Genomic DNA, 20,389 nt, shown 5'->3' on the forward strand with positions numbered 1-20,389 from the left:
TAATGTTTTATTACAATAACTTGAAATATTTATTTATAACTTCAAAATAAGATAAATTTGTTGGTTCTACACATGAAACTAGACGCCCTGTATAATTCGTTATCACCAGTAAGTTCATCACTATCTTAATTAATTTTTAGATTCTTCAAATTAGTATTAATTACTCTTCCACAAAATCACTTTTTGTTGTTCGTAACAATGTTGTTTTTTTCTAAATTTTACATATAAAAATTTTAATTATATTTCTAATGAAAATTGATAAGAGATAGCAAGTTATTAATTATCATTAAGTACCTATTATTCGATTTTTTACCCAGACTAGAATTTTTTGTCTCAATTGTATTTATGTATTCTGTTATTGTAAATACGTCACAACAATTATTTTCAGCGGATTTTTACGAAAACTTGTGGTTTTTAATTTTAAAAATATATTACTTTTATAAATTATATTGCAGTAAATTACTGTTGTTTAGAAGATAAGAGGAAATGCAAGTTAATAAAGCGCAATTCATTGTTTATTTGCACTAGTTTTAAACTATGAAATAAAATTACAGTTATCTTAGGCCCTCGTCATTTTACTGATAACAACAGGTACTTTAATAATTGTGATTTCTATGCAGTTGAATATCTAAATAAATAAATCATACTTAATTATGATAATTAGAGGTAGAATATGTATAGCAATTACTATTGAGGATGAGCTTAAATTCGGTTTGCATCTAGAGAAAAAGCTATGTACTTATTTCAACTACTTTTACCATAAGAGCATTAATTATTATGAATTAAATCTTATACTAAGTTCTCTTTTCGTAAAATTATAAAAAATAACAGATAAAATGTTGAACGTCTTTAATGAAAAAACTGTACAATATCAAAATATTACATTTATATAAGATTAATATTTATGAAATATTCTAGATTTTCAATAATGTTAATTGCCTTTCGCTGATATCTTTAACACTACAATTGTTTGACTTCTATTAAAAGCATACAGTATTCAAATATCACAATAAAAATAGAGAGCTATAATTTATCACTTAAATATGAGAGAAGAATAGTTCAGAGTTGTCGCTAATACACATACATCCAATTGCATGAAAGTCCGCCTCCTAGATAATAAAATGATAATAACCAAGTGCGAGTGTGTAGTGGAAAGTGGATTCGTCCCCACTTCTGAGCGACTACTGTCATGTAACCACCAAGCTGTCCTAAATTCCAGTGAATTTCGAAAAACAGCTATTTGATATACGACAAAGCAAAAACTAATAGTTTTTCTAGTGGTAGGTGTCGAGGAAATTGTAGTTTATAATGAGTTTTGACGATTATGAAAGCATACCGACCGAAAATATCCTTGTTCATATGACTGCCGGAGCCATTGCCGGGGTTATGGAACATTGCATAATGTACCCCATAGACTCAGTAAAGGCAAGTGATTGACAATTTCGTATTAAGTTTTCTTGTAAAATTTATTATTGGAGAAGAATGCTCATTTACTAAACGGTTGTCACTGCCTTCAACTAATGCTTCATAGTGAAATTTTAGGTTAGGTTGACGTTACTTTTTTACAGACAAGAATGCAATCTTTATCACCAGAAGCAAAGAAACAGCCTACTACAATAGTTGGTACATTAGTAAAAATGGTTAGACAGGAAGGAATTCTCAGGCCAATAAGAGGCTTACCTTCGATGGTGTTTGGGGCTGGCCCTGCACATGCAGTTTATTTTAGCAGTTACGAATTCAGTAAAGAATTATTACTTAGGTTTTTTCATTCAAGCAAATACAACGCACTTGCATACGGTAAGAACCTATTTGCAACTTAAATCATTTAGAAAGAAAGTAAACTTGAAAGTGAGGTGCTGTTTGGTAACCTTGAACTCATATGCATTTTAATTAATGACATGCATCACCTCAGAAGTATCATAATGTCTTTGTTACGTGAAAGAGTTACAAAATTGGAATATATTCTAATATGATATTGAAAAACACTTGTTTATCTCAGACAGAACAGACTAAATATATATGTAAATAAGAGGCAACACATTTAAAATTTACATATGATTTATCATTTGTAATAAATATTTATAAGAATCCTAACAAGCTGATAAATTTAAAAAATATTAATTGCTTTTAAAGTTCCATTTTTATGTTAAAACAAATTCGCACTTCAAAAACAACAAATAATTTACCTTGGAAGTGGGTTTTTGATTTGAAGTAGTACGTTTTTGATATAAACTAATTTTGTATCCCACTTTGTAAAATAACATTTTTACACGAACTAGAGATAAAAATTAATCAATAATATCCGTTTGACTCTTTAAAAAAAAGTTATTAGTTTTATGCATAAAGTTTGCAGACTATATACTTTGTATATAAGCAATTATCATTAACTAAGACAGTGGTACAATTCAATATAGGTTTATGTTACAATTGTACAGTTATTTTTACATATTTTTATTGTTCTTAGCCAGTTATCGATTTTAAAACATTACAATAGAATGTTCGACAACAAACGTGAATATTTGCGTTTTTTTTTTATTGTAAACAACTTATCATTCTAATTTTCTTCACTTGCAAAACACGATATGGAAAGAAATTGTTTGAAAATAAACAGGAAATATGATAAACCATTCACTTTGTATTGTAAATCTTTTAATAACAATGTTTCACTCTAGTAATATGTAGGTATACTAACTGATATCTTTTAGGTGTTGCGGGTGGTGTGGCAACTGTTATTCATGATGCTGTAATGAATCCAGCAGAAGGTAATAAATTTTGTTTTTTTTTTTTAATTATATTTTATTTTTATTTTTAATGATTACAATACTTTAAGCTAATGTGTAAAATAATATTCGTAACAAAAATTAAAAATTTAGGCAACACTAAAAATCGGCAAGAAATTAACAATTTTAAAGAGCGTTAATTTTTAAAAGTTTTTTTTTTGTTGATATCCAAAAGTGCTCAATAAGCATTATGTATTAATTTATTGGGAATTTATTTCGCCCATTTACTCAGTGTTATAGTACTTCATTAATAAGGGGCTGACCATAACAACGCTAATTGGGGGACGGGTGGTCCAATGAAATATATTGATAAGAATTATTATTACAAATGCAAAATGAAATTAATTTTTAATATTGTTTTTGCAGTAGTGAAGCAAAGGATGCAAATGTATGGTTCACCGTACAAATCGGTAATTCATTGTATCAAGAAAACTTATCTAAACGAAGGACTGCGAGCGTTTTATCGATCCTATACCACGCAACTTGTCATGAACATCCCCTTCCAAAGCATTCATTTTATGGTGTACGAATTCACTCAGTCTATCATGAATGAGGAGCGCAAGTATAACCCCCCAGCGCATGTAGTTAGCGGAGCGATGGCAGGTGCTGTTGCAGCCGCTATCACAACGCCTCTTGATGTTTGCAAAACCCTCTTAAACACTCAACAGGACGGTAAGGTTCACGACATGTTTGGCGCGGTAAAAACAGTTTATCGCTTGGGGGGGTCTAAAGGTTTTTTTCGCGGAATCCAAGCAAGAATAATGTTTGTAATGCCTGGAACTGCCATTTGCTGGTCGACTTACGAATTTTTCAAATATATACTGGGTGCTACACCACACGAAGGTCCCATATTGACAGTTGCATCCGAAGATGATCCTCCATTGAATATCAAGGAACCACCGGCCAAACCCGACAATATACACTTAAGCACGGAAAAAATTAATCTACTCCCTAGAGAGTTACCCGCGATTTCAGGGGGTAACTTATACGGTTCCATCTCATATAATACAATGCACACAGCGGATACAAGTTTTAATACACGACGCGGAGACAATGTAATGATCAGTGTGACGCCACAAGTTTCGTAGTATTGCGCACGGTGCCTGTTGTGTTTTTGTTTATTTTACAACTTTCTTTATAGTTTGTACCGTAAGAGTAATTCTATTTTTGGAATTGTACAAATTGTATATGATGTAATTAGGCACATTTTATCATATAGCTGCGTTTAAGATTTTTCGAATATGAAGATTCGGAGAGTGCCGAAAAAGTTTTCCACTCCAGTAATGGAGGGGAAGGATTGTTTTGTAAAAATTGTATTTTGTCCAGCAGAGTGATATATTAAAGTATTATTTACTTATACATCGTATTTGATATTCTAAATGGAACGTTACAGTAAATGAAACTATAAATTGATAAAACTAATAAACCAGAAGTTTCCAAGTTTTTCAAGTTGATATTTACAACATTATGTATAAGTAAATATACTTTGTAAATAAATTGCGGATTTTAAGGAAATAGGCTACATGTACACATTTCCTCGTTTATTTCGTGTTTTACTACATATTTATATGAAGTGAAATACTTTAAAAATAGTCTCTGCCCTGATTTTAAAAAATTTGGTATGGTTTTAATCACTTTGAAATCTTGGTGTTTCTTATTTGGAGATCTGTAAGTATTTTTAATATCGTTAATTAGTATACATTAAAAAGAAAGCAATAGTTCCTGCCCCTCCTATATTAAATACAAAGAAAAACAGTAAATGACCTGTAAAATAATAAGGTTTCAAGGTGAAGAGCCAGTCTGTGGGATAACGTACTTTCTTTATGATGGTTCATTTTGGTCATAAATATTTGTACTATTTGTAATGTTTTCTTAGTATGTTCGAAAAAATTATCAGCGCTATTTTGAATTTTGATTGGAAATCGTAAGGTACATGATATAAATCTGATAAAGAGATCTAATGAAAAATGCAATATTTGAAAGATGTATTATTTCAGCGCATATTGTTAAATAGGCACCTTTAGTCAGTATTTCATATTACTTTAGTTGATAACATTTTTTTTCTTTTTTCAAAAATTTCTAATTCGCGTTTATCATGTATTTTTTTTATGTACACATAATTTTTCTAATTTATTTCTTGTCTCCCTTTTTATACGTAAGCGACCATCACACTGCACTGAATCTGCTTTCTAATTATACATTCATACTTTAATTAATGAAGCTTTATAAAAAAAACGAGATAAACTTTATTGAATGCAACACATACAGTACTAATTTGTTGAATTATTTGTATGAAATATGTAAATAACACAGCTCAGTTATTGGCGGATTAAAAATGCTGGCCATAATCTGTTACATAGATTTATAAATATTTTTAGTCATTTCGTAGGAATTTGTTCAATAGAGAAGGATGACCACTGGGCAACATTTTGTGAACTAATTACACAAACGTTGACAATAACATGATCTAGATTATGCTCTTATTAAAGATAAAGAAATGATATATGTGAATTGGTTTAATTATTAGATGTTGCAGCAAGTGGTTTACATTCTTTTACTCTTTACTTATCATTTACAATTACAGTGTTGAAACAGACATGGCAAATTGAGGCCATTGATTTTATAATTTAATTTAAGAAATTTAACAGGCTGTGATAAAGTCCTTATCATTATGATATTGACTTCATTCAGATGGAAGTATTATCATATCGTTACATTTTAAAGTAGATGCCCAACCAATGTGGGCAACTATAACTATGTGATAAGGTATCTTTGTCACTGAAAAATGCAGACTTTTTGTTATGGTTTGATTATTTTCATAGAAATATATAATAATTCATACCGAAATATAAATTTTTTTATTTAGTACTATTTGTAACAAATGCAATTTTTTATTTCTGATAAATCATAAGATGGCTCATGTCAGTTTTCAATTAATAAATTGCTGTAATGTATATCTGTTAAATTTACTTGACTGAAAATTATCATTTACAAAATTTTTAATATTTTCGGAGGAATTGCTTAAAATGTCTGCACGACCTGGTGGAGGTCCATCTAAATTACCTGAGAGATCTCGTATAAGTGAGTGTTACTTTTCATCATGTAAAAAAAATCAAACGCCACTGTATATTGGTAGGTATTACAAATTTAATTAAGAAATAATCACTACTACAAGGTTATCTCACTTTTTTGTTTATATAACTTATTCCACAAACTTTATGCATAATGTCACAATAAGTTTTTTACATCTTTTCAGCAAACAAAACTGTTGTCGTGTGGTATTATGATAACTAACCGTTTATTTTAAAAAATCAAAAACTTGGTTTTATTACTTTGAATACCTCTGTAATGCAATATCAGATACTGCTCTAATCCTTTAATGATTGACATGCTCATGCCATGCTAAACGCCATGTAGGTACCCATATAATTCAAAATTGCATACTAGATTCTATGTACTTAATACATTAAGATTATCAAGTTATGATTAATAATAACCAACCTTTTTTTATTAATAATATTCTGATCTGTTCTTTAATGTATAATTTTATAAATCTCATTGTCAGTAAAGGATTAAATATAAAAAAATGTGACGTACCTATTTATTTCTAACACAAAATGTGTTATAGTTAGTTATAATTTTCGGACAATAAAAAGTAATTAATAACATAAACTTACTGTGAATTACCTTTGATGCAGAATTTAAAGAAAAAGATGCTTTGATAAATATGCATATTCATCAAGTAAAAAACTTTTCTCCACTGAACACTATTGTTATTGTTTATGTACAAATAAACACCGACTTAAACACTATAATTACACGCTACTTTCTTTCACAATGTCACGTATTATTTTAGAAGAATGAAATGCTCCACTTTTTCTTAATAAAAAAGAATAAATTTTATCGGCATTTCAAAGCTGCTGACGAAACCACATCCCCGCAGTTTCCTTGGGTTAGTCACGTAGGCCAATCTGTTTTCATTCGTAGATTTCAAGGACTCTAATGATCAGCTGATTGTCATTGGTTCAACTGTTTGCAAAATTTAAAGTTATGTTTTCTAACATTGTTTTTTATTTATTTAAAATGTTTTAAAAGATAAGGTAAGCGCAACATTTTTAACGATTTAATAGCAAAAATAATTATATTCATACAACTGTTTAAATTATTATTAGATAGGTAGGAACATAAGGAAATGGCATTTCACATAGACATACATGTATAGGTATTTTTAAAAAACGTTTGCAATTTGTAGCGGTAAGGATGTTGCATTTAAAAATTGATATTAATCGCCTTTTCAGTTAGAATAAAATATTTTCCCCTAAGGATGAAGGTATTCAACATTGCAACCTTAAAATGCTGGAAGTAATGTATCTATATTAAAAAAAAAGTCCTTTAAGTATGTTGATTATCGATTAATTTTATGGGTGACATTAAGTGAGTTAATTTAAATGAGGGAGAAACCATAATTGATTGTATGTTAATAGTTCATTGTAATAGGTCAAAGACAGCAGCCGACCTGTCCTGTAGGACAACCTGCAGGATCCGTGCAATCACGCCGTCCTAGTACCAGTTCAGCTGTTGCAGCCGCAAGTCGACAAAGAACGTCTGGTACTAAAACGTCCTACCTTCCTACCTCTACTAAATCTTATGGTTATGGTTATGGTGGATATGCAGGTAGACAACAACCACAACCTGCTGTGGCTGCAAAAGTTGTTTGCCCCAAGCAAACTTGTCCTCGTCCGGCTGATTCTAAGACTTCATGTCCGGCTCGCCCATCAACAAGTATGGTGTATTATCACAATAACATTATTTTAAATGCTAAACTAATAAATAACGTTTACTTATTGAGATATTTATGAATTACCGTTTGTTAGGTAAAGGAAGTCAGGGTTCCTTACGACCTTGTTCTGCACCTGGAGGACCACCATGTTCTCGATTATCTCAAAGACCTGCTTCTAGAGGGTCTTCTTCTGGACGGTCTAGAACTTCAGTTGAACAGACGGATGGAAAACTGGTTAAAAAAGTGACCAGTACTGTCGAAAAGAGACTTGAACAGCCTCCTTGTCGAAGCCGTGACGGTTCAACGCCTCCCCCAACCCTAGTAACAACAACCACTACCGTCGAAGAATATTTTCAACCAGATCAAGCGTATGTATAGCACAATCTAATTACCCTCATGTATCAGAAAGAAAACGTAACCCTTTGAAAATTAGTAATTAGCAGTTGGAAATATTACATATGAATCTTAATTAAGCACTCATAAAATGTTCTTTCATTTATGATGTTGAGTATCTATCAACCAAAAAAGTACATTATAACGAAACTGTTGCAACTAAGAATAAGGAAAAAATATAGGTACCTTTTGTTTCTAATAACTTACTAAAAAAATTATACTTTGAGAAACATGTAACATTAAGATGGTAACCAATAACAAACTTACAAAGAGACCCTTCTATTTAATCGTTTAAATGGAAGTAGTGTTAAGCAGTATTCGAAAAAGCAGTTACTAATCCTAAGAAAAATTAAATGTAAAATACTAAAATCATTTTTCACGATACGCAGCTTGTAATTGTCGGTTACTTTTATGTAATATTAAAAGATATAATACCTTGTGGAAGTTATTCAAATAATGAAATTAAAAAATATACGTCTACTGTTGAAAGATACCTATTTAAACTGATTTAATTACAGTTTGGATAACCTTTAAAATACATTTATTTTTTCAGGGGTACGTCAGGTGCAGCAAACCAAAAGGTGAATATACTTGCTAGCAGTGATTAATCCAACTTTTATTTTATCTCATTTTAATTGAATATGCGTCTGTAATGTAGTGATTGAAATCTATTGCAGTAATACGATTATTTTAAATTCAGGTTTTAATTTCGTTTTTATTAAAATGTTACCCCATTTGGAGGTCTTATTATATTATTTCTGTACTTAAAAAATTATTTGGATTTGATGTATTTATGGGGAGGATCAAGCTTTAGTGAGGGCTTTAATTACCCCTTTTTCCTCTCTCTAGCTACGACCATGACTAAATTTGCTAATTTTTTCAAATATATATTAAACAAATAGAGCCATTTAAAGAATTTTGAGAAAAAAGGGAGTATTTCGCTATTAACAGCTCAACTTCTAAAAAAAGTTGGTTTATAGGCAACCCTTCTTGCTGTTTGGAACTAATTGCCTAAACTAAGGGAAAGTTACCACAAACAATACTTAACGTAATTATTAGATCAAGGCCTAAATAATTTTCTTAAAAAGTTCGTTTATATTAAAGTAATTACGGAACGATGTTTATTGGTTCGACTTGAGTTTGAATAAATTCGTTCTTTTAATTGCTTTATAATGACAATTTCAATTTGAAGTAAATAATTTGTGTTTTAAAAAATTGATTTGTAACATAATTATTGGTCCTAATTAAAAGAGTAATATTTCAATTTGAAATAAATTTGAATAAATAGTTTTTATAGTATGGTAAAATTTGACAAAGTATCCCTTATATGCGTAATAGAATATAACGGAAGCGTTGGCGATGGTAAAAGAAGAAGATCGTGAGGTAAAAGAAGTCATGCGATATCCACCCCCTTCGATAAAAAGTGCCGCACCTGAAGACTATCCTCTACAGAAAAATCTGGAGCAATTGAAAATACAACATATTTCAATTATGGGTCGAGAGTCACAAGTATGTCTTACTTTCATATCTAAAATATATATTTTGTACACTTAAATACTATAGTGTATTAGCTCTCAGATTAGTTTATGGACCTCAAAGATGTACTTGTAATCTAATAGTAATAATACTATTTTTGATCAAATTGATTAAAAAAAATTAATTCTAGGAGTTGTAATCTGTTTAAAAAATACATTCTGAAAGGGTAGATTGCTTATTTTTACCCATTATTAATTACTTCAGTTGGATTTTTATAGTATAGTAAAGTATAAACTATGACCAATATTATAGATTTGATATTGATGGCTTCTGCGAAGGCAATCTTTCAGTAGTCGAACTCGCATTTGCCTGATTCTTTTGAATTATATGTAATCTGCTCTTGGATAAACAAAAATAATCTACTTTTATTACAAATAGTGTGTCTATCTGCAATTATTCTTTTTTAGGCAAAAATTGAACTTCCTCCTCCAGATGTTCCCACAGAAGAAGTGCAACCAGAAACTTTGGCACAGATAATGTTTACGGAAGAAAGAGGAATGAAAATGGATGCTCCTCCTGATCATTTGGTTGCCCATTTGTTTCCAGATCGTGACGACATGGTGGAAGTAAGGTGGGTGGATAAAAACTTGAAAATTGGCATTGTAATGCATACTATTAACCCATATATTTTTTACCACTTAGCACTTTAAAATAATAACATAAGAATTATAGAGATTTTTTTATTTTGTATATTATTTAAACCGACTTGCTATGAGAAATACAAAAGATTTTTGTAATTTTAACTAGCATATCGAAAAATATACGAAAAAGAACCTCTCCCATTTTATTTTCTTATATTACTGAACCTAAGTTAAAAAGTCAAAGAATATTATAACGCCTTATTTAAAGTTGTTAGGAAAACTAACAAAAACCCTGGATTAAACACATGTTGTGAAATGAATGTTATAAACATATAATTTTATTTACGATCGACTGCAATATAAAACACTATATTTTTAGTTGTATAAATATTTCTGTGTATTCACATTTGCAGTTCTGTGACGCAAGGAACAATGCAAGATGTGGTTGTTCCAACAGCGGTTCCTCCAGCACTTCATTCTTCAGTTCTTAAAAAAGATGATATTCATAGGGCTATGGAAACAGTATCGCAAGTAGAAAAACCAGCAGGTGATATTTTTTCACAATCAAAGGGTGGTGGTTCGGCTCCACCCAATAGTGTAGCTGCTAAACGTACGTATACTCTCGTCAGATGAAGTTTAGAGAAAAAATGTACATTCGTTTTTTTTTTTTTTTTTTAATAAACTCTTTGTTTACAGAAAAAAGATCCGGTAAACCAGTGAAACTTTTGACCGATACGACTCCACCCTGGATCAGTATCGGTAAGTAAAATGGAAATACGAGGCATTTTACAAAGCCGTTGTTACCTCTACCCTAGTGTTTAAGTAGATTACAGAATTATTTCATTTGTTTTGAGAAAAAATTTCGAAATGTTATCAAATGAAAGGTATATATGTTTATATGGGCTAATGGCGGGTACAAAAGGGCGGGAGAGGGGCAGTTTGCCCTCCCAAGAATTCTGTGAAATAGATGAAAAAATGTTGTGTGAGAGAAATCGAATTAGGAGATTTGTCTTTAAAAGTCTTCTCTTAACTGTCCTTATTTTTAATTAAAAAAATATGTAAAAGTTTAACTTATTCCAGAAGCTCCATTCAGAAAAAAGTTAGCTTCTAAACAATCTCCCCTCCTCACTTCTTTCACGATTTTTTAAAACAATAACTGATGTTTAAAGGATTAATGTATAGGTACCTTAGTTTTATAATTAGCAGTGGTCAAACGTGTATAAAATTAAGGGGGTGCACCCCATTCCTACTAGTTAGAAAAGAGGACGAAATGTGTTTTAACCACTTTTTAAGGTAGAACTAGTTCTTGTACTAGCAGAATGTCCTATATTACACTAAATCATTAAGACGACGCGATCAAAAGATAATGAGAATTATCATTATTTAGATTTAGAGAAAATGCAAGATATAATAGGAGCGTCACCAGCAAGAAAAGAAATTACTAAATTAGATGCTTTAGAAGAAACATTAGTTCCCTCTGATACTGATCCTAACAGTTTAGAATATTATTTGGCAATGGAACCACCACGACACCATTCTAGAGTTCAATTAAGAGGAAGTCAGAAACCACCTTGGTTCCCAGGTAAAATAAGTCTTTTCTGCAACGAAAAAAACATTCTTGAAAATTATTAAAGTTAATATTTGAAACTTTCATAGTAAAAAATATTTTGCAAATTATCAACACTTCAAAACTATAATACAATCAAATTAAGTAACATGAAGAAGAAGTGGAGTGTCATTTAAAAAATTGATGAGTGGGACTACTAGAGATAAATAATAAAAAAAAATAGTTTATCTAACGCAGAAAAACTGATTATCCTACGAATAATAAATACCGTGCATGCATGTATATAATATACATCATAGAGGTATACCAATTTATCGTAAATNTCACGGTACTTTCTCGCTAATATCTAAATAAATAATTTAATTTGTGTTCAAAATTGTGTCAAAAATAGCAATCCCCCTTATTTTCAATTTTTGAAATTTGCAGGCCGAATAATCTAAAATAATTCACACAGGTTGGGGGCCTTTGTTAAAATTATAAAAAAAAAACAAATTAGCGAATTAAAGAAATTGTTTTTAAAATTTTTGTATTTGACAGTCAATATAGAATTACGAAATACAAAATATATTGGGGAAATGCCGGTAAGCTAAATAATCATAAAAAAATGAGGTAGGGAACATGAAACTTCTTTATGTTCACATTAAGTATCGTTTTATATCATAACAGTTAAAGTTAATACTTTAGTTAGCAGCAAGTATCAGTAGATGGCGACGTGCTGTTGTAACTTGATATTTTATAGTTAGAAGAAAAACACTTCTTTATTTTTTAGATCTTAAAATTAATAGTAAGGCATATAACGAAAAGATAGACAAAGTTTTAAGTTGTTCAGCTATTCATGCATGTATAACATATAGCAATAACAGCCGCTTACTGATACATACATGTATTTTTTATTGAATTTATTAGGTTAATACTCAAATGTAATTTAAAACATTTAATGCAAAAACAGTATTCGCGGTTATCCGTACTTTATAATGGTAACGTTATAATTTTAATTACTTTTGGGAAGTCTAAGAAAAGTTTGCTGCTAAATGTTTAATTGAAATGCTTACCGTCGGTTTTGCTTTCAAGTTGTACAGGGCAGCTGCCAGATGAAGTTATTATGATGCCGTTTTTGTTTCATACGCCAATCAAGTTTTCCAATCTTTGATCTATTTGTGAATAAAAATAACGGTAATACCTACCGGTAATGGCAGTTATAATCGTAGAATTATAAAAAAAAATTTAATGTAGTAAGGAGCTTTAATTATGTATTAACTCGCCGCATTTGAGGATTTTTTTTTTTTTAAATAATTTGATTTGTAATTTTTCTTTTTCGAATGCAATTAAATTAGATGCATTTCAAAGGCAATATAAATAATAAATTCGCATATATTTTACAAATTTGCTTTCAGGTTATTTGATTGCATTACCTGATATTCCGGAGTGTATAAGACTAGCTAAGTCGCCTAGTGCCGTTTTGGCAGCGGCATGGAAGTCCGTCCAGCCAAAAATATTTGACGAGACAAATATAAGTTTTGCTTGATTTTATTCTCTTGTTTTACAGTAAAAATTATAACGATACAATTTATTTTACTTTCATTGTCACATAATATTTGAATTACAAATCACTATTGTCAACAACAGCATTCGTTTATTGCCTTATTAAAACATTTTTGCCTTAGGTAGGTATATAGCTATTGACCCCTAAGAATTAAAAAAGTCGTGTGGTGTCGTGGGACATCCGCTAGAACGAAGATTCTTATGCTAATCGACAAATATTAATTATAAATTTTGGGCAAGATATTTTGTAAAAAAAAAAACTGATGAACATCTAAAATATGCATTCCGTAAATGTTATCTGCTCACAATAATTTAAAATGGTAGTTTTAGGACTATCGACTGCTACTAACAAGTTAGTTTCCGAAACTTTTTATTGACAATAAAGTTAACATCGGATTTTTTTATATTCAATATTTAAAAATCTTCGGGAACAATAATATTTCGGACGGTGTAGTCGCATGAGATTCCATCTTCATACTAAAAAAATGCAATTTCAAATTAAAAATCGAACTGTTTCATGATTTTTATTTAAGACTGCATAAATTAACTAATTTATTCCACACGTGGACCACACTGTATACATAACAAGCAAACGTACAATACAAATTCGTGTTTGTCTGATCTCTCAAAAGCTTCAAGGCAATTACGACTTGAGACAATGTCCTTTAAATGATTATAATGGATGAGTTAGTGAATGAGTTTGGGAAACATGGTTTATCGGAGCATGTTTTAAAAAACGGTCGGACCTTGCAGGAAACACTCTCTTATATTTATTCGCATGAAGTAATTCAAAAAATTATTGTGCATTTTAAATTCAATCGCAGGGCGTTTTTAGGCGAGAAAACAAAAATATTAATTTTGTATTTAATAACCCGGCTACGTTAATTTAATATACTGTTATTTTTACCTTTTTCTCGCGCCAAATATAAAAGGAAATCATTTCAAAGTGGCTTTTAAACCTAAAAAATATTTTTTTTACGAAATTTCGTGTCCCTAACATCGAATTTACATACAACAGTTTAACAACCATTTAATCTGCTTAGGGAATGAAATACTAACAATCTTTTAGTGGGTGCTTGTTACAAAATTAATCTATCTTTCAAATTTTATGTTTATACCTTTAGTAGTTTCAGTTCTGTGCTTATGGATCAGTCAGATGTACTCATTAATTAATTTATTGAAAATTAAAAAAACACCTATTTCCTTTCTTATTGCACTCCGAGTGCCCTTACGTTCTATAAATAACTCGTCAGTTCTTCTTTTTAGTTTTCATCATCTCTCTCACTCTTGTATTGGATTACATTTAAAGTTGTGATCAGTGAAAACAATTTTGTAGTTCCAAATTACCGGGGTGCACTTTCAGTTTCCAATATAGAAATACTTTTATTTCTTGATAAATTAATTTCTCTCTTATTAAACCAGCTACAGATACCAAAATGTATTCAAATTGTTGTAAAGCATCAGTAAAAAGAATTTTGTAGTTAGAAATTGCCGCTGTGCATTTTTAATTTTCAACCCCTACAAACACGTGGTTTTTGTTAATTGGTAAATTAATTTCTCTGTTACTAAACGAGCTGAAAGTACCAAAATGTAATGTAGTCGTGGGTGGCTAGCAAAATATTTTACAATACAGTGGGTTGGCTATGTGAAAGGTGTCCGCATTTTAAATTCAAATTATCATGATACCTTCTCGCCAAATTAAATGAGCGCGCTGTAGTAGATAAACATAGAAATGTTACCTGTGATTCGAAAATACATGTACCTTCGTGAAATTTTTGCTTGAAAAAGTGCAAGTTCTTGGAGACAAGAAATTTGTGAGTATCGTGTATATTTATGAGGTCGTGAATGGCATTGGTTTTTCGTTTATTGTAGACTATAAACAGTATTCTTTTTTTCAGCATACCGAACAATTTGCCTGTGAAGGAAGATTCCTTACAAGTCATAGTCACAAAAATATTTTGTAAAACAGGTAGGACATTAACATTTTTTCTTATTAAGTATAAAATGAAAACATTATTGTTTTAGTACTGCGAACTATTCGCCTACCCAGTTTTCTCTGAGCGTTTTTGGTGTGGAAGCAGACATTGCTGTGTTGTTATTCTAGATTCTAGAATTGTCTTATCAAATTCATTGATACATTAAAAGGTAAGACTCGTTTTTTTTTCACCTTTTTCTTAAATTTAAAGTTAATTTCTCCCTTAATAAATCAGCTGAAAGTGCGAAAATGTATTAAAGCTGCATTGGGGCATCAGCGAAAAGAATTTTATAGTTGGAAATTACCGGAATGCACTTTCAACTCTTAATTTTAAAGACATCGTTTTCATTTCCTTCTAAATTAATTTATCCCGTATGAAACGAACTGGAAGTAACATAATGCAATAAAGATACAAAATACGGGAGAAATAAAAATTATGTAGCTAAAATATTTTAATATCTTTTTTAAAAACTTAAAAAAAATAGAATTGCTACTGCTACATTGGTGATGAAAATACTTTGCAGTACAGTGGGTTGCCTATATGAAAGACGAGTAATCAAGCTATATTTAGACTATTAAATTCAAATTATCACGGTACTTTCTCGCGAAATTAAATTATATGTATGTATGTAAATAAAGATAGAAAATAATTCATTTGAATTCATTTGGCATATAAAAAACATAACAAATTAGTTATGATTTCACAATACTAAACATTATTGATATAAACGAATATTTTTCACTTTGTTTTGGATATTATTTGTTTAATCTGGGTATTCTTACATTAAGTACCGTACATTACGAGTCTCTATACGATTTCTGATAGAGAAAAACTTATAGCCAAAAGGGGGATGTTCTCCCCCCAATATCTCCTTTAGTTGGCTTTTTCAACTTGTGTTATTAATTAGGAAATATGTTAAAAATAGAGCTCTTTCATTATATCGTGTAAAAACGACTGTAATAATTCATTAGTTAGTTTCTTCATATAGTTAATGTGTAGTTAAGAAATTGTGCATAACATTTTAAAAGATAGTAATTAAAAGACAGGCCCAATTGGTATTTATTATACACCAATAAACATATTTTGAAGATTTATTTCATTCGTGAATCGCGTTTAGATTGACTACATTGTACTTATGTAACGTATCACACGCAAGAATTTTTATGGCCTTTTGTCTTTTTAAAATATTTATCGCTATATAATTGACGTATCACACCCTTCTTTCGTCCCCATTGGAGTGCCCCTTAACTTGAAGTTTCCTTTTATGTTTAATTTTCATCCCTCCCAATTATTTACTATTGTGACTGTTGCGATGCCTAATTTTTTGAAATTTAACATCAGGAGATGATGTCACGATTTAATTTAAAACATTCTAAATAATTTTAGTTGGAGTACCAACCCTAATGGATTTTTTATCTAAAAGAGGAATTCATTTTAAGTACCCATTTCCAATAGAGTTAAGTTTAAATGGACTAACTCTTTTATTTTCCACGCCTTTGTGTTGTGCGTTTTTCAAACAATATCAAGAATTTCCATTTAACGATTTAGAGCAAAATGTTCAGGTAAATTAAGTATACTTAGTTTAATATTAAATGATTAACAGTAATAAAAAAAAGTAGCATTCAAAAAAGTACAAAAGCGTATACTCGTAAAAGCAAGGTGTCGATGTGTTGAAATTCTTAAAAACAATGTTTGATAAGTTTTTTGAATATAAAAAGTCAAATGTTTATAACAATGGTATAAAGGGTTAACGAACGTATGTACTGTACAGATATGGTTTATTTTTTTACTGTCACCATAAGGTATGATTTGAAAGTAGATCGTTGTATGTTTTAGGTTGAACTTACAGAAAAGTTCAAGGGTAATCCCCCTGCAAGTGTTTATTTCAACAAAGGCCTTTAACTTTTAACGATGAAACACTTAGAGACTCTATATATTGACAAATGTAGTTTTATTATAGACAGTGAAATAATTTTGTTGTTAATAAAAAAAAAACACTAATAGAAATTTTTATTTAGTTAAAAAGAGCGCTGTTATCGCAAATACTTTAATTTTCAATTTTTAATGAGGATACTTTTCTATCCAGAAATTCATTTAAAAGAAAATAAATTTTGAATTCATATACGTCGCGCCGTCTATAAAACAATAGTGGAAGGAATTTAAAACAAAAGAGTAATACATACAGTGTCCTCTCTGATATAAAAGCTGAGTTAACATTTACTGTTTCTCTCATACCATTATTATTCAAATTAACACGGAACGTGCTGCCGCCTCCGAACCGCTTGTGAACTACTCCCCAAAATATACTTAACATAGGCGTATCTGCAAACAACGAGTTGAAAGCAACTGTAGATTTATTATAAAAAATATAAATTCGTTCAATTTAGGCGCTTTACTGTTATTTTTCATTCGCTAATAATGCCTTTATAGCAATTTTACTCTTTATTCGGTATTTTTGATGTATTTAACAGTAAAATAATTGCTCTGGAATTGTAAAGCCGAATGTCACTGATTTAGTAAGCACCGCCCATTTCTGGAAATTAGAGAACACGGAAGGTGCTGACATCGATGAAGAATTTATTAACTCTAGTGATAAAAAAAAACTTTGTACAAATAATAAGCATAGGCGCGGTAATGAGGCGATAAGTAAGTGCAGTTAAAATATAAAATAACACAAAAATATTTATTTTATGTAAATGATCTTTTACTATCTATATTTTGACTAAATAAAATATTTGGAATAGATTAATAATGCCACAAATTGACTTTTTCTTAACACGAACTTTATTTATCAAAAACGTAATTCGCTTTAAAAAATCTTGATAACTGTTTGTACCTGAATTAATTCCGTATAATAAGAAAATTCAAACCTTCGAGCTTATCGTAAATATTTACTTTTTTTTTTAGTACATATTAGTATCCTATAAAATAACATTGTTTAATGTTATTATGCTCTGAAGATGGTCAGCTCAGTTGACGAAATGTTTCCTCGAAAGTTTTTCTTAATTGTGATTTCTGAAATATTCGTTACTAATTACTTCGGATATACATATACCTGCATTAATCATTGTTGAATGCGTTTTTTCCTATTTAATATTGAAACAATATACATATTTGCCTTTTGTTTATTATTAGATATCGAAGAGTTTTTTATTGTTTTTAATAATATTCCTGTAATAAATGGGGATTTTTATGCCTTTTCTCCGTGCTCCCTAAACATCTATTCGATGATTTGTTACGCCTATGAACTCGGTCTAAAATGTTTTGCAAAACTGTTTACGTTATTACAATAATCATAATAGTAATTTGTCTCACTCTACATCGCTATTCCTCTTTTTGTCTTACAGTCTAAAAATAGCGTGCGATCTTAAGATACGGATATTGCTATAATTTAAAAAAGACGTTCGTTGAAAATAATATCGTAAATAGCAAAATACCTACATACGTATAATTACAGATTATACCAAAAACTACAGAGATTTCACGTTTCATGTTTATAAAAAACGGTTTTGATTTATTAACTTCGGTAAAATTCTTATTTTATATTTATTTATTTAAACACAATTTTAATATTTGTGGACGTTTCGACCATTCAAGCTATATGGCCTTCTCAAGACAGTAAGATTTACATATATATTAATTAAGTAAAATTAAACTCTGTATTTTGGACCTCTCAAAAACTTACAATTCATATAAAAGTGTAAAATAATCTTCAAATCAACAACTACAGAACAATGGCATAAGAAAAAATAGTTTTGATATTTAGTTTATTATGATTATGAAAGTTAGAACGGCTATTTTATGAATTATGTTGTTTTTGTAATTTTATCGGTAATAAGTACTAGGCAGGTGCATGATTTTCGTAATTTATGGAACTTTTTATTATTTCTGTTCACTTCACATGCGTTAATGGTTTAAAACTTTGAAATTATCAACTTAAAAATATGAAAGGCTTATGTTTAATTGAATTACAGGAGATTAACATCGTCATAATAGATGAAGGACTCATACTCATCGATACATCTAACACGTGGGGCCACCTACACCTAAGTGTCTCTGCGCTGAAAACATTTCTAATCAAGAATGACGGTATGTTTGTCTTTGAGTTACACATTAATCAACATAATCATAAAGCAACANCACACTGGAAGACTAGAACGCCACTTTCTACAATTAATTAAGGTGAGAATACATTAATTCATTATTATTAATTGCTCTTTATTAATATGTAATGGCATTTCTGTTAACCATTATCTATTGTATAAATTGAGGTTATTGTGCATATATATTTTGATAATTTCTATTTTTCCACAGAGTAAATTGAAATTTATCATCGATCTATGGAATTTTTTTTAACCTCTTTCTATTGTCTGCATCACAAATTGACGTCGTGTTATTTGACATTATCTATGGTTGTAATGTAAAATGGCGTGAAAGTAACGCTTGTCATTTTATAATTCAGCTGTTTTACTTGCTTTTTGGTGCGTTTTTAGCTGTGTTAAATGTGTTTCTTAATTGATAGTGTAATTAATATGTCTTTTTGTCCATTTCTGCAGGTTATTCAACAAATGAGAGAGAATTAATGTTCAGTTTGATCATACTGAAACAGCCAATGTCTACATGGGTGTTGCCTTTGTGGACTGTATTCTTGATTTGCTGTTTCGTCTTCGCTTTGGAACATCATGCAGTTAATTTTCAACCCATGAGTGAGAGCAACCGGATGTTTACTTGAATTTCACTGAAATAACAAATTTTCTGCTACCGTATTCCTCCTGGAGTTGGTTTGCTTTTCACACCTGCAAACTTTGGAACATTACGGTCTACAGTTAATTAAGGTGAGAATACCTGATATAATTAATTTTAATTGCTCCTTATTAATCTGTTACCACCGTATCTGTTTCAGGTCGACGTTGGAGAAGACAAAGATGACCCCGTAGTTAAAATAGTCTCAATCTTGCATGCCCTATGTAGTAGAATACATCAAGTTCATTTTATTCAAATTAGTCTTTTATTTTGCATGTTTTTTGTAGTTTATTTTATTTAAATTTAATTTTTATTTTGCATGCTTGTTTTTGTTCATTTTTTTTGAAGTGATTGTCGATTGTAGATGTTTTTATTATTTTTTTTGTATGTTGTAGTAGTGTAGTAGTAGTAGTACTTCTAACTCGTTTAGTAGTAGTATAGTTTTAACATGTCTCTTGCTTACCTCTTCGCTTAGCTTACTGCATATTCTT

General features: G+C 30.0%; 2 protein-coding genes across 5 annotated transcripts; both read left to right on the plus strand.

Moving 5' to 3' along the window:
* The first annotated feature begins 896 nt into the window (after nucleotides 1-896).
* Nucleotides 897-5,627, plus strand: LOC108732691 (mitoferrin-1). 2 transcript variants are annotated; one of them, XM_018463635.2, is made up of 4 exons: nucleotides 897-1,425; nucleotides 1,569-1,797; nucleotides 2,706-2,762; nucleotides 3,147-5,627. In XM_018463635.2, exons 1-4 carry the CDS (start codon nucleotides 1,309-1,311, stop codon nucleotides 3,866-3,868), a joined length of 1,125 nt encoding a protein of 374 aa, XP_018319137.1. In that variant the 5' UTR covers nucleotides 897-1,308; the 3' UTR covers nucleotides 3,869-5,627. The 2 variants fall into 2 exon arrangements, with proteins under 2 accessions (XP_018319137.1, XP_025832853.1); XM_025977068.1 differs by having other exon boundaries at nucleotides 1,341-1,425; nucleotides 1,543-1,797.
* A 59-nt stretch (nucleotides 5,628-5,686) lies between these two features.
* LOC108732690 lies at nucleotides 5,687-17,156 on the plus strand. Of its 3 annotated transcripts, XM_025977051.1 has the most exons (14): nucleotides 5,687-5,861; nucleotides 7,278-7,562; nucleotides 7,655-7,928; nucleotides 8,507-8,534; nucleotides 9,292-9,462; nucleotides 9,897-10,060; nucleotides 10,484-10,680; nucleotides 10,767-10,829; nucleotides 11,458-11,652; nucleotides 13,032-14,993; nucleotides 15,078-15,148; nucleotides 15,205-15,324; nucleotides 16,542-16,717; nucleotides 16,992-17,156. In XM_025977051.1, exons 1-10 carry the CDS (start codon nucleotides 5,807-5,809, stop codon nucleotides 13,160-13,162), a joined length of 1,563 nt encoding a protein of 520 aa, XP_025832836.1. In that variant the 5' UTR covers nucleotides 5,687-5,806; the 3' UTR covers nucleotides 13,163-14,993; nucleotides 15,078-15,148; nucleotides 15,205-15,324; nucleotides 16,542-16,717; nucleotides 16,992-17,156. The 3 variants fall into 3 exon arrangements, with proteins under 3 accessions (XP_025832836.1, XP_025832844.1, XP_025832847.1); XM_025977059.1 differs by lacking the exon at nucleotides 13,032-14,993 and having other exon boundaries at nucleotides 5,688-5,861; XM_025977062.1 differs by lacking the exons at nucleotides 11,458-11,652; nucleotides 13,032-14,993 and having other exon boundaries at nucleotides 5,689-5,861.
* The last annotated feature ends 3,233 nt before the right edge of the window (nucleotides 17,157-20,389 follow it).

Source organism: Agrilus planipennis, unplaced genomic scaffold (assembly GCF_000699045.2).
Source record: "Agrilus planipennis isolate EAB-ADULT unplaced genomic scaffold, Apla_2.0 scaffold56, whole genome shotgun sequence".
Taxonomy (NCBI): Eukaryota; Metazoa; Arthropoda; class Insecta; order Coleoptera; family Buprestidae; genus Agrilus; species Agrilus planipennis.